This window comes from Medicago truncatula, chromosome 5 (assembly GCF_003473485.1).
Source record: "Medicago truncatula cultivar Jemalong A17 chromosome 5, MtrunA17r5.0-ANR, whole genome shotgun sequence".
NCBI lineage: Eukaryota > Viridiplantae > Streptophyta > Magnoliopsida > Fabales > Fabaceae > Medicago > Medicago truncatula.
Genome location: NC_053046.1, coordinates 30,512,120 through 30,526,064, shown reverse-complemented (window position 1 = coordinate 30,526,064; position 13,945 = coordinate 30,512,120). Strand labels below are relative to the sequence as shown.

The 13,945-nt window shown below is 34.5% G+C and overlaps 1 protein-coding gene across 4 annotated transcripts; it reads right to left on the bottom strand.

Moving 5' to 3' along the window:
• Window positions 1–1,151: 1,151 nt before the first annotated feature.
• On the bottom strand, window positions 1,152–10,366 carry LOC11408568 (probable serine/threonine protein kinase IRE). Of its 4 annotated transcripts, none has more exons than XM_003615467.4 (17): window positions 9,678–10,365; window positions 9,152–9,216; window positions 8,332–8,505; window positions 6,694–7,956; window positions 6,148–6,320; window positions 5,401–5,650; window positions 5,050–5,142; window positions 4,816–4,956; window positions 4,637–4,729; window positions 4,354–4,555; window positions 4,165–4,250; window positions 3,011–3,099; window positions 2,350–2,401; window positions 2,206–2,262; window positions 1,957–2,118; window positions 1,729–1,809; window positions 1,152–1,573 (listed from the first exon to the last, which is right to left on the bottom strand). In XM_003615467.4, the coding sequence occupies exons 1-17, from the start codon at window positions 10,126–10,128 to the stop codon at window positions 1,499–1,501; spliced, it is 3,507 nt and encodes a 1,168-aa protein (XP_003615515.1). In that variant the 5' UTR covers window positions 10,129–10,365; the 3' UTR covers window positions 1,152–1,498. The 4 variants fall into 4 exon arrangements, with proteins under 4 accessions (XP_003615515.1, XP_024639317.1, XP_024639318.1 ...); XM_024783549.2 differs by having other exon boundaries at window positions 9,759–10,365; XM_024783550.2 differs by lacking the exon at window positions 8,332–8,505 and having other exon boundaries at window positions 9,678–10,366.
• Window positions 10,367–13,945: the final 3,579 nt, after the last annotated feature.

Here is a 13,945-nt window from a genome sequence, read left to right as displayed (position 1 = left end):
GGAATACCCCCTAATAGGTCATAAAAAAACGAAAAATTCTGCACAAAAAAAAATTAAGTCGTTTTTTTATGACCTATTAGGGGGGTATTCCAAAAAATATATATTTTATAAGGGGTAAATAAAAAAAATATTTTACAGGGAGGAAAACCAAAACTGACCTATATTACAGGGGCTAAAACACCGTTAACCCAAAAATAAACCTTCCATGACTTGGATAAATTCTCTGACACACTCAAACTATATGAAATATAGGTGTGTGTGAATTGCTTTGTGATATCTAAAAATATGTACTTCTCTAGAATTCTGTCTTGGTAATGGCTTGTTAAGTTCACATGGATTAATTGGCTTGCTATCCAAAATGCTCAAAATTCATTTCGACAAATAGGATGTGATTTAGAAACATAGTAGACCTTTATTGTTTATTATGGTAAAATTGTGATAAAGACGTGCAATAATTGTGGTTAACATTTTTTTAGAGGAATACCTATGGTTAACATCTTAATCTGATTTGTGCATTGCTTTAATCAAAACAATTATAGCACTAATAATGCAAGATATATACATATATTTACAATTTTAGCATTAATATGTACATTACTGATCTATCCAATTAAGGACATCGATCGTCAGTTTCAAATATAAAAAATCAAACAAAATAGATATTATGGTTCAACTTTTTAATCAGATACATCATTTTTGTTTGATTTTTTCTTTTGCTTATATTTAAGATAAGAAGAAGTGTTAATAATTTAAATAATACAATGATAAATAATCTAAATTGGAAAAGTGCTAAACTAAGATATGAACATGAAATGATGTTCAATATAGGTAGGGAACATATTTGAGTCTCATTTTAAGAGGTATTTTTAGGTTCTCACTCTGACTATGCTTCTCTCTTTTTCATTACCAAGTCGATCATAGTTTTCTCTTTTTTCATTTTCTTCATTGAAGAGAAGATTTTGGGTTATGAAGCAATCTCTCTAACTTAAGGACACTTATTAAAAGATTTACAAATAGAAATTAAATTTTTAAGTTTTTTGAAGAAAAATTTATTTTTTAAAGGCAAAATTACACAATTTATTTCTTAACTTAATTTCACGTAACACTGTCGTCCTTTATCTTTTTTTTTTGTTCCAATTTAGTCCTTTATGTTATAAAATGAACAAGAAATAATTCAATCAAGAACGTTTAAGAAGCATTTTTTTTTTTACAAAGAAGACTCTAATATCAGCAAAGGGTGAAAGACATTACAGTGTCTGTTTCACTCTATTGAGTCCTATAGAAAATAATTGTCATTTCTAAACTAGAGCAGCAGAAAACAAAAATGAATTTCAGAGGCACGTCGCATTACTGCTAAAATGGTATCAATACTATATTATAGTAATTGCGTGGATGTAGCATCCGTGGTAGTACTGAAAATGCTCATACTATTTTCTATAAGAAGTTCGCCAAATTGAACCTCACTGCTTGGAGAAATTTACAAACCTCTTCTGCTATATCACGACGGGTTGGAGTCGTCCGGTGTTTCTTTGGAGATATGCATCATATTGATAGACACTAGCTGACTTATATTCTGTAAGCAAAAAAGTAATAAGATATTTTTTGTCAATCCATGTGGAACAGTACAAACAAATAAACAAAGTAATTTAGGATAACTTCAAAATACAATAATATTGGCCTAATGTGATTATATTTACAAAATATGAGGACAAGCATCATAGGTATTACCTTAAATGAGAAGTTACTAAACGAGTACTGCACGCCAAGAGCTGAATTACCGAATTCTGTTAAACTAGCGCATTCATCACCCTGCTTAACCAGATATTGTCAGAAAAATCATGGTAAAAGAGGACTGACAGAAAAATGACATGAGGTGAAATCTTTTTTTTCAAACTATATTAAAACACATTATCATATACTTAAAATCAAGAAAATCAAATTAAAAATTATTCTTACATCTTCATCTAATGAATCGCTTCCTGAACCACTGCTGGATGTTTCAGAATGGTCATAAAAATCACTACCTCCAGCACAATGTTCATCATCCTCTACATTCCAAATGTAGCGGCTCATGAAATAACTTGTATCGTGAGCTTCAGCCGATGGTATGAACATAGCCTGCAGAAAATTGGTTGGATCCCAAGTGTGAGAAATCAAGAGATATGGCGCAAACCAATCAAACTCAAATAAAATTAAAATGACGACCTTCTGCCTTGCTAGCGTATCCCAATTAACATCCTTGAAGAAAGCATGGCGTTTAACCTGCACAAAATAATATATTATTTGATTGTGTATATGTAATACCATAATTTGCGAGTACTCCGTTTCAAAAGGCACTGAATAACTCACTTCTGTTGCTCCTGTTACACCTAATCTTTGGACTGGGTTTTCGATCAGTAATCTGAAAGAGAACTTCACTGTCAGCTATAATCAACATGACAGGAAACATAATGTATCAAGTGAAAAGAGGATTGTATGCCACTGCAAAATTAAAGAAGTTTCTATACAATTTAACAAAAGCATGTTTTCTCATATTTGTCTAGCTTGTTCTAACAAATAGTGTTCAATCGTAAGCTACTGCTAACCACATCTTTACAGCGACTTCTCTTACAGGTAGAGGATATGATGAGTTCGTGTCACAAATGTTCAACAAGATACTGGATGCATTGCTGGATGGAACAAAGCCCTTTGAAAAAAATGGTTCGGACATCTACCAGGTTCTATCGTATTCATGCTAATCACTGAAAAACAATCAATCTACAAATCATTTACTATGCTCTTAATCTATCACCATTTTTACCAGCAGCATCAGCATACTCTCCCATAGTCCTATCAAAACATATTGAGCAAACCCTCTGGATTTACGTATCAATTTTTACCAGGACTTTGATGCCTAGAGTTAAAATTACTGAGGTAAATACAAATAGAATGTTCATATTAATTTTGCAGTTACAAAGCATATTTGCTTTTAAACATCCATAAAATACATATCTACTTTGATAATGCTTACTTGTTCATCAAATCGTATGCTTCAAAGCTGATCTCCTCAGGATGCTTTGGCCATTGTATGTCTCTGTTAATTATGTTATCAAAAATTTGCTGCAAGCAAAAAAACAATGAGCAATAGTATTTAGATGTGATATTCTTCCAAAATTTCAAAATAAAATTCTTAACCTCTTTAAGATCCAACAAATCCATAGGTACTTGTAATGAAATTAAAACTCTAAACAAACGAAACTAAAACTCTAAACAAATATAAACCATATAAAGAGAACTACGTAAAAATGAAAAATGCGGATATATATCAAGTATCAATAGTGCCCCCAAACAAAGGTAGCAGATTGTGTTTGTAAACTGGATCTGCCAGTTTGACCAGTGGAGAACCAGTTGAATTGGTAAAAAGGTGGAAAAGTTGTCATCTTATTTTACTTAGAAGACATAACATAGTCAATTATATTAAATTAAATTAAATTATTTTCCTATGTTGAGTACTATTAATCACCATAGGAAAATAATTTTTCCTATGTTCGGGTCAAGTCCACTGTCACTGATCTGGACTCTGAACCACCTCCAAGAACCCCTATGTTGCACCTCGATCATCTAATGGAGCTTCCCTATCCTTCGGAAGACAATTTCGTCCCTTCACGGGCACGCGTCATGTTGTCCCCTCTAAAAATGAGACCCAAACCTGAGCTACCATCTCTTGTCAGAGGAACTATTTTGAAAGGAACACAAGTTTGTGCAAGTTTGAGAACCTCTAGGCCAAACCACCATGATTATATTTTAAACATAAATATGTTGTTCTTACTTCTCGGTGCCTCTGTAGACTCTTTTCCGTGTGGGATGTTATTAAACATAAGTCTTCGCTAGAGACGTTTCAAAAAAAAAGCCACAAAAAAGTTTTGGATGATTGGAAAACACAATGTGTGTGGAGCCTTTGTGGCTGAACATCCACTTTATCATCCAATGTGAGATTCTTACTCACACGTGAAAATACTAACATTAATCGTTAGAATCGACTCTGCAACTTGGATTGGGATTGCCCCTAATAGTTTGTAATAAACATTGATTTCGCATTTGAACGAATTTGTTTACCGTCAACAGTAAAAAAAGAGTAAAGGAAAAGAAATAGAGAAGAAACATAAAGGCTAAAAATTCACATACCTGTGCATGATCTGCATTAAAAGGTGGAATACCCACAAGAAGCTCGTAAAGTATGACACCCACAGACCACCAATCTGCAGTTGTACCTACAGAAGTGCAAACGTATATAAGAATGTATTGAAAATTAAAAGAAATTAGAACGAAAAACTAAATTTAGTTATTTATTTTTGATAAGATGTTACTACAGACCATGTCCCATGCCCAAAAGTATTTCGGGTGCCAAATAATCTGGAGTGCCAACTATTGATTGTTGTTGACGTGCCTCCCTTTTTGAAACATGTCGAGGTTTTGGTTCATCATCGACTAAAAAACCATTAGTGAAAGATGCGGGTGCTGATAAATCCTCCGTGCTGTTGATGAGACCAACTTTTGAGAGTCCAAAGTCTGTCAACTGTAATAACAAGGATTAAACATTTACAAAAAGTGACGAGGAAGGGACAAGTATGTAAGAGAATCGAATCCATGTACTAACCTTAATATGACCATCTTGTCCGATCAGTAAGTTATCTGGCTTTAAGTCTCTGTGAACTATGCTTTGCGAATGCAAATACTCCAACGCAAGAACCTGTGGAGCGACAAAAAATGAAAACATTACGATAAACAAAACAAAAAAAAATTGAACCAACAAACTACAAAAGCCAGTATGCTTACAACTTCTGCAATATATACACGAGCCATATCTTCATCTAAGCAACCTAAGTTTCTCAACATAGAATAGAGATCTCCACCATTTAAGTACTCCATAACCAAATACAGATTTTCTTTACATGTGAAAGAATAGTAAAATCGGACCTGTTTGTCACAGATACATGAAAATTAGATTTGTTAACAACGAACATCAACTTCATAAATGAAGTAATGAATGACATGGTATGGCCTGCTTACCACAAAAGGGTTTCGAACAGATATAAGAATGTCTCGCTCAGCCAAAATACCTTCAACTGCATTTTTACGAATCATATCTGCCTTTTTCAGAACCTACAAAAATATCAAAGAATAGTTTAAACGTTTTCTAATTATTCAGTTAGTTAATTTGACAAGACTTTCTATACTAATGGTTTCTATAAGCTATAACACCATTGCTGGACTGAATAATACTAGTTTTATTTTACAACTTCAGGAATAGATACATGCTTTTTGTACGCACTGTTTAATAACATAGTTCGCTAAATCAATCTCTCTAGCTTTGTTTCTGCAAAGTAATTATTTGATTCATTTCGGTTTAAGGAAGCTTACCTTAATAGCAAATAAATCACCAGTCGATCTTTTCTGGGCAAGAAAAACTCGTCCAAACGCACCTCTGCTTATTGGTTTTATTATTTCAAAATCTTCAATAGAGGTTCTGTCCTTAGAAAAACCATTAATTGGGCTAGCACGAAGGCTACGGATTGTATCATCATCCACTGAACTCTCTTCATCAGCCATGCTATTTGATGATTCTGCCCTTTCATCGTGTATTTGCTCACAAAGAGTTAAATATTTTTCTCTACATGGTGCAGAAGATTTCAAGCATTATTATGATAGCAGTAAAAGAAAAAAATCTCAAAAAATGGGAACACAATTTTCTGTTTATACTACCTAATCAGGGCCGGCCCAATGTGTTAAGAGGCCTAAAGCAAATTTATGATCAGGCCTTTTAAAATTTAAATAAATAAACACAATGCTTATAAAAAGAACAATAATATCAAGTTTGACCGAGAGGATTTGAGGCCTTGATCTTGCCTAACTGAGCTAGACAAACATCTATAATTAGTTTGCCATATTATATGTTTATAACTATATTAAATTTTTTCGAGGCATTTTATTAGCCCAAAATTTTGAGGCCTAAAGCTCTGACTTGGGTCGCTTGACCCTTGGGCTGACCCTGTGTCTAATATTGACATTAGTGGTTTTAGAAAATATCTGGAAAAATCTTATCGATCCTAAAAATCACCAAAATACATGGTTGTCCTGAAACCAGATGAAAAAGTGACAAATGCTTACTGCAAAAGTTTCTCTATTCGTCGACCGAAAGTATCCACAATAAGTGCATCCTCTTTTCTGTTCTGAATTACGCATCTCAGGTCTTCCACGCAATCAACGATATCCTGGAAAGCACTTTCGTCACAGCTGTTCGCATTTGCAACAGCACGAGCTATTTCAACTAGCTTGTTTATCTGTCATTTGACGGTCTAATTATCAATATAAAAGTTCAGAGAGGAATGGACGATTGGAAGCCCCCACTCTTGCATTCATTTTTTCAAAAGTGAACACTTTTTAAAAGGTCATCAATTAAGGAGAAAACCATCTTGAATTTTAAAAAAAAAAAAAGACCAATCACAAAGAATGTGTTCAAGTGAGTATTCAAAAGAGTGTATCACTAGTATAGTAGCATGTCGCAAATTCAGAAAATGAATCAGACAAAAATTTCAGAGATGAATCTCATGGATTATAATATATACAAGTTAATGATATATGCTTTCATGCAGTGTACTTTTTTTTGTGCGTGTTATGATTTAATATGAAGAATAACCATATGGAAGTGTATACCTGGTCGTAACTCTCAAGTTCAGATATTGGTCTTCTTCCACTTACACTTAGTAACATTTCTATCTGACTTGTTCTGGGTGTAATCAACGGTGATCGCGGTGTCAAGCTTTCAGGAGAAGATATCTTTGCGCCATGATCAGGTTTTAAGCTATGAGCCTCGCATGATATTTCCCGTGAAAGGTTTAGATCATCCGCAACAAAAGTATTGTCAGGAGCAAGGTCAAGCATATCTTCAGAGCATCTAGATGACATGTTATTTCTTTCTAGAGATAACTCATTGAACTCTTCATGCAAACTTGATGTTGGTGTCAAGGAATCAAGTAACATTTCAATTGTTTCGGCAACTCTTTCAAGCCGTTCATTTACAGTTAAGCCTTTCAAATCACATTTATCAGCAATTGTACATATTCGAGAATGCTCCTCCACATGTAATATTGGTATTTCAACCTCACAAATCCTGCAGATCATTGAATCATCATGTAATAGATTTTGCTGATCTCCCCAATATCCCCAAGAAGGCCTCCGCGTTCTAGATGACGGCTGTGAATGTTGATCAGGGTGACATGACAAAGTATCCCAGTTTTCAGCATTTTCATCTTTTACTGCATCTTGACCTACACGATTTTTCTCCGCAGCAGATGGAAGCTTTCTCCAAGAAGCCATCTTATAGCTGCTTCCAGGAGTCGAATCAGTACTTGCCGTAGTAACTTCCACATTATCAATCACAACACTTGCATGTTGATCAGCTTGACTTTGTTTTGTAATCGGTTTGTCTTGCTCTTTCCCATGTGACTTTTTTATCAGCTTCTCAGCCATCTCATGGTCACTGGGTGGAAAACCGCAACTCTCTTCAGCCTTCATAATTTGCTCGGAATATACTCCAAGATCGCTGAGTTGGTGAAGACCAAGAATGTGATCTTGTTCTTTAACACTTTCCTTCTGGAATTGCACTAGACGAGTGCACCTAGAGAGAATAAACAACAGGCGCGTATGTGCTTGCTTGAGGATCCCCACCGGTATATCTTGACGTTTATCATCTAGTTTTTGAACAATAGTTTCACAGTTGATCCAAAACTCAGCCGCTGTCATCTTTGCACATTGTCGAGCAACAACCAACAAATCTTCCAACCCCTCTTTCCATTCAGGATGAGACCCAGGTATTTTTTCAAGAGTACCCACCAAATCACCAGCAAAACCACCCAAATCAGAATCAACTTCTTCCTTTAGTTTTTCAAACTTAGCTCTAATCTCCTCCATGATTTCCTGTAACAATTCATTTCATTGAAAAACCATAGAAGGTAGTTTAACAAATTTAGTGTTTTAAAACAGATTTATTTGAGCTTATCTAATGATCACATATGTACTTCTGAGACTGTTTGGGAACGCTTATGACATTTCAATAAGTCAAGTTTAGCTAATTTCCATAAGCTCTCCAGGATAGGTTATGAAAACAGCTTATAGCTTAAAAGAAAAGTTTGATTGGGGAATGAACCTGGAATTCATAATATTGAATTTTCCTGGTGCTCAATAGCGTATACATAAGCGCATACATGATAAGCGCTTTGTTATGCTGTAAGCGCTTAATTAGGTTGTTTATGTTTCAAATTGATGATAAAGAAATTGAAACAAAAAGAGTACCTGCCCAAAGGCACGATTTTTCCAGACTGGAAAAGGCCTAACTCCTTTGGAGTTAAGTTCATGGGAAAAGCTTTTAATATCAGGCCGGTTTTTCCTTTTCTTACCACTTGTAAGTCGAAGAATTTCCTGATAACGTGGGGATTGAAAATCTTTGGCATAAGCTGCATGATTTCCCTGTACAAAAACACACGCCATGAACCTGAGCTACCTACATTTCTCCAACTATTGAACACACACACACACACACAAAATATTACTAAACTAAACACACACATACTCACTGAAATTGAATAAAGATTTTTGAAGCATTTGTGTACACGGACGCCAGACACGTCGACAACAATAACAAATAGAAAATATGCCATAATTGAATGTAATCACATGTGTTGGTGCCGTTTTGGTATCAGACACCAACACTTCTTGAACACCAAACACGACACGTCTTGACCAGCAAACACGACACGTTGACAACAATAACAATTAGACACAACATGTAGGCAACAATAACAAAAAGAAAATATGACATAATTGAATGTAATCACATGTGTTGGTGTCGTTTTGGTATCAGACACCGACACTTCTCGAACACCAAACACAATACATCGGTAACAATAACAATTAGACACGACATGTCGGCAACAATAACAATTAGACACGACACGTCACATCACGTCGCAACAATAACAATTAGAAAATATGGCACAATTGAATGTAATCATGTGTCTGTGTCCAGACATTGACACGTCTTGGACATTGAACACAACTTATATACATATATTTACTGAATATTATATATAAAAACAAAAGTATAACATATCACCTCCAGTATGAGGAGTTGTGAACGAGCTTTCAACGATTTGGATTGATTCCAATGAACTTTTTCCCCTAAAAAAGAACAACAATGAAATATTTCACTAACCAATTTATTGCAAAATTAAATTAAATTAAAGATACATCTGAGGTAGATTTAACAATAAAATCTAAAATCACTTTTTGGTTCATATTATTATAGAATCTAAAACTAGAACGTGGTTTTAAATTGTATTCCGCAACCTCAATTACAGCCCCAACATAAATGATTTGAGGCATTGCAATGACATTGCAATCTTTAGAGCATCGACACTTTTGATAGAGGACGTGTCTGGTATCTGACCTGACACAGACACGACACCAACAGAAATGATTATGATTAATTAATCCATTTTTTTCAGATATTTGTGTCTACGTATCGGTGCCCTGTCTGTGTCAGCATTCTTAGATTGCAACCGGAACATTTTGTCGCAATATAAAATTTCGCAGCTAGCATAACCGCAATTGCAATATAAAACCTCCTTGTGTATATATACCTAGGTCTTTAGGATGTGAAACTCTAGATCTAAATTTAGCGACATTGTTGACAACATCTTTTATAGGGAAAGATGGAGCACCAGCAGAAGAAGAATGACGAAGAGGCGAAGAGAATCGCGTTCGAATTTGATTAAGACCTAACGACGAAGCTTGCAAAATGGAAGAAGAATAAGAACATTCAGCACGTTCGAATTCACGTTCAGTTACAAGAACGTCTTCTTCTTCTTCTTCTTCTTCTTCTTCTTCTTCTTCACTTTCCTCCTCATTGTCATGATTCTTGTTCTTATTATTCTCTTCTTTGCATTCGTCGTCTACATTGTTTGATGATAATGTCGCGGTGCGTCGGTTTACAATGGGAGGGAATTTCTGAAGAGTTCTGGATTTAGCGGATACCGGCGACGATGTCGCTGGTGGTGGATCATTTTCCGGTGGTGGAGGGTTGGAAGACATGGATTGGGATTCTTCATAGCATTGTGAGAGATGAAAGGAAGAGAGAGAAAGAGAGAGAAGGTTTGAATCGAGAAATGGAAGAGAGAGAGAGAGAGAGAAAAGCGGGATTTGATTTTCAGTTATGGAAGGATGGAAGGAGAAGATAGTTTGTTAATCGTCCTTCCCGCGAAACAAGTGCATTGTGTATTGTGTTTATTCCTCTATTTAATTATGGAATGAAATACATCAACTTTCTTTCGTCACAAAATTATATCAAAATAGTCCCACCGTCTCTAAATAACAGTCGTTTCACGTTAGAATTATTTATATTATGTGGATCTTCTAACATTATTTATTAGTATCATTTTAATTCTATGCTTTGTTAAGGTATTATGATTAAATAGTGACTGATGTTATTGATAACTGTTATGATTCATATGTATGTGTGAAACAGGAGCTCAGGTACCTTCATAACACAAACCCTAAACTTTATTTGAATAAAACTAACAGAAATGACTAAATGTAGTAACGGTGAGAAACTTAAAGAATCGAAATAAATCAATTTTTAATTAGAGGACTAATTTAATATCAATTAAATAGTTAGAGGATGAAAGGTAATTAAGCCTATTAGTTATTACTAATTGTTTGCGTGAACGAATGAGTCTTAAATCTTGTGCCTCTAAATTGGTATTGGTCCAATCAAATATTTTACCTAGTCTTTTGGTGATTCCAAAAGTTATATACTCCTATGTCCCTTCAAATATGTATGCGTAAAATTAAATATTTGAAAATTAATTTTGTTTCTTTAAAAGATTGAAAATTAATTTATATGCACTAATGAATACGGTGAAATAAAAATTGTAAGTTAATACTTAATTTATATGTATCGATAAAAACATTGAAATAATTGCTTTAAAAAAATTATTATCAAATATTTTTAAGTGTAGACAAAAATATGTCAAAATGTTATAAATAATAAAGATCTAATAATAAGAAGGAAAAATTACTTTGCAAGTCATTTATCTTATTTATTTATAACACTTAAGTATTTATCTTTTTGTTTTTCCATTCAAGTCTTTAACTCTTGAAATATGCACACATTAGTTAAGAAAGATCTACCAAATTTTTTCTCTAAATTTAATAAGAAATCTGGATTTTGGCAAATCCAAATCAAAGAAGAAGATCGCTACAAAACAACTTTTACTATTTTCCTTTTGGACAATACAAATGGACTCTTATGCCTTTTGGGCTAAAAAATGCTCCTTCAAAATTTCAGAGAATAATGAATGACATTTTTAATCCATTTTTAAAGTTTACAATAGTTTATATTGATGATGTCCATACAATTCCCCAACTAAGTAATATCATCAAACCTCTCCATGATAGGCTTAAAAAGGATCCTCCTCCTTGGACTGACGTCCATACAAATGTTGTCAAAATTATAAAAGGTAAAGAACAAATTATTGCTAATACTTCCATGATTGGAATCCTGCACGACAAAAATATTCCAAAGTTAAAAAAGAAGTTTTAGCTATAGTTTTATCTATTTCAAAATTTCAATCTGATTTACTTAACCAAAAGTTTTTAGTTGTAAGTCAGCAAAAGATATTTTACTAAAGGAAGTTAAAAATCTAGCTTCAAAGATTTTTTTTTCCAGATGGCAAGCAATTTTAAGAATTTTTTTATTTTGAAATTGAATATCTCAAAGGTTCAGATAATGATCTCCTTAGCTGTCTCACTCGCGAAAACTTACAGAGTAAAAAGTAGGATGCCAAAAGCGGCTAGATCCACCTCCTTTCTAGGAGGTATGACTTCAACAAATTTAGTCATGGTAGAACTAACAGCAAGACAAACAAGACAATCGGGATCATCCACCCAAAACCAATCTATTGGGGCATTAACCCAAAATCCCTCAATCAGGTCATCTGCCCAAAATCAAATCCCCTTTGAAAAAACATTCATTGGAACATAAAAAAAATCTAGAGCAGACTATGTTATCCCAATCCAAACTCTTTTAGCCTTTCAAGAACAAGGTTTAGTTACTCTCCCCAACAAGACTTAGGTAGATGTTGCTGATGAAGAAGAGGAACAAGTGTCCTTAGACCTCATCGTCAAAAACCTAAAAAATAAAGCCTTGCAGCTCAATCCAAAAACCCAAACTAATCAAATTCAAGAAGGAACTAGCCAAACACAATTCAATACCAACCAAACTACCTAGTTTCAGTATACTCCAAAGTCCAAGTTCCTACCCGTTATCCAAATGAAACCTGAATTTTGGGATAAAACCCAAACAAGGTCTATTTAAAGATTTTACCACCAGGATTCCTTCACCAACCATTAGCGTCTAAAACACAACAATTTAATGAATTTATCCTGGTAGATTCAGACTCAATTTCCATCAAACATTATAAAGATGCGTCAAACATTACACACTCAATTATCTAAATTCTCACACCCACATCGTTTGGGCAAAATCCAAAAAAAAAAAAAAAAATTATCAGGTCTTTGATCCCATCAGCTACAATTATTGGGATTTTGTCCGAGCTTGGACACATATCTTCTGGAAACAAAATAAAGCCACCAAAATTGGTTCCTTGGCGGGACTACTTTGGACCAATTCATCGAATATTTCCTTCCGAAGTACAAGAAGAATTTCAAGTTTTTAATAAAAGGTTCAAGAAAGATCTTGACAATCTTCCAATTGAACTAAACTTCTTCGCCAAATTCTCTTTAACATGGATATTTTCATGGCAATACAAATATGGGCTAAGCTCAAACCAAATGTTTTACCAATGCTACAAAAACAAGCTTTTGTTAAGTGGTGGCCCCGTGTTGATACCTCAAAAGAAACCAAAGAAAGTGTCTACATATGGTTCAAAACTAATCCAAAATATTTGTAGGTTGCAGATCCTGACACGTGTAAACTTCTCAATTAAATAGTAAGTATTGCAGGTGCTTTAGCAGCCTCGTCATCTAAGGATAACTTTTTAGAAAATCTATAAGCTGTCCTTAATCTCTTTTTAAGTTGAACGATAATCCCTATGGAGAACGATAAACTAACTACTTTATTATGTGTTACGATTTTGGTGCACTTGCCAATTTCGTTCATCAAGCAGTGCAAACACGTGACTTGATATCGTTGATTTCTTGTTGAACAACAGTGATACATTCGTCCAACGAAACAATTGAGGAGGACATAGTAACAGAATTTACGTTACTTGCAATATTCTGTCCGACGTCATTCAATGTCATTTCCCTTGGTCTCATTGAATTAATATGGTCCTACAATCACATAATAGTCGCAACTGTTCCATACGCCCAGAAAGTGGATGCAACATCTCTCCCCATCCTCTCGAGCCATCATCTTCCTCCATTTCATACAGTTATGCACAACGTTTATCTGTATGGCCCAAAACACCACACATATAAAATAAAATAAAAAACAAAATCCTGCTCTCCACCCTGCACATTTTGCTCGCGCCATGCAGCAGTTCCAAATTTACCCTTGTGCACCTTAAATAAAGCTGCGTAACTTAACTCACGCATCCCATGTTAAGTGACGCAGTGTTACTGTTTTCGTACAAAACCCATTAGTCCAAACTCCAAGCACCATTTTCTTTCCCTCCACCTTCAAAAACCCAAAAAGTGCAATTTTTTAGGTCAATATCCTCATCCCAAATCATTGCAAATCGTCAGAAAGCAAGTTTCTACGCTCATCAAGCACCAAATATCAGGTATTATATCATCAAAACTCATCTCATTTTGCTGGTTTTTGTGCTTGGTTCGTCTGGTTTCGGTAGGCAATAGGGCTAGGTGCGCAAGTTAACTTGCGCAAGTG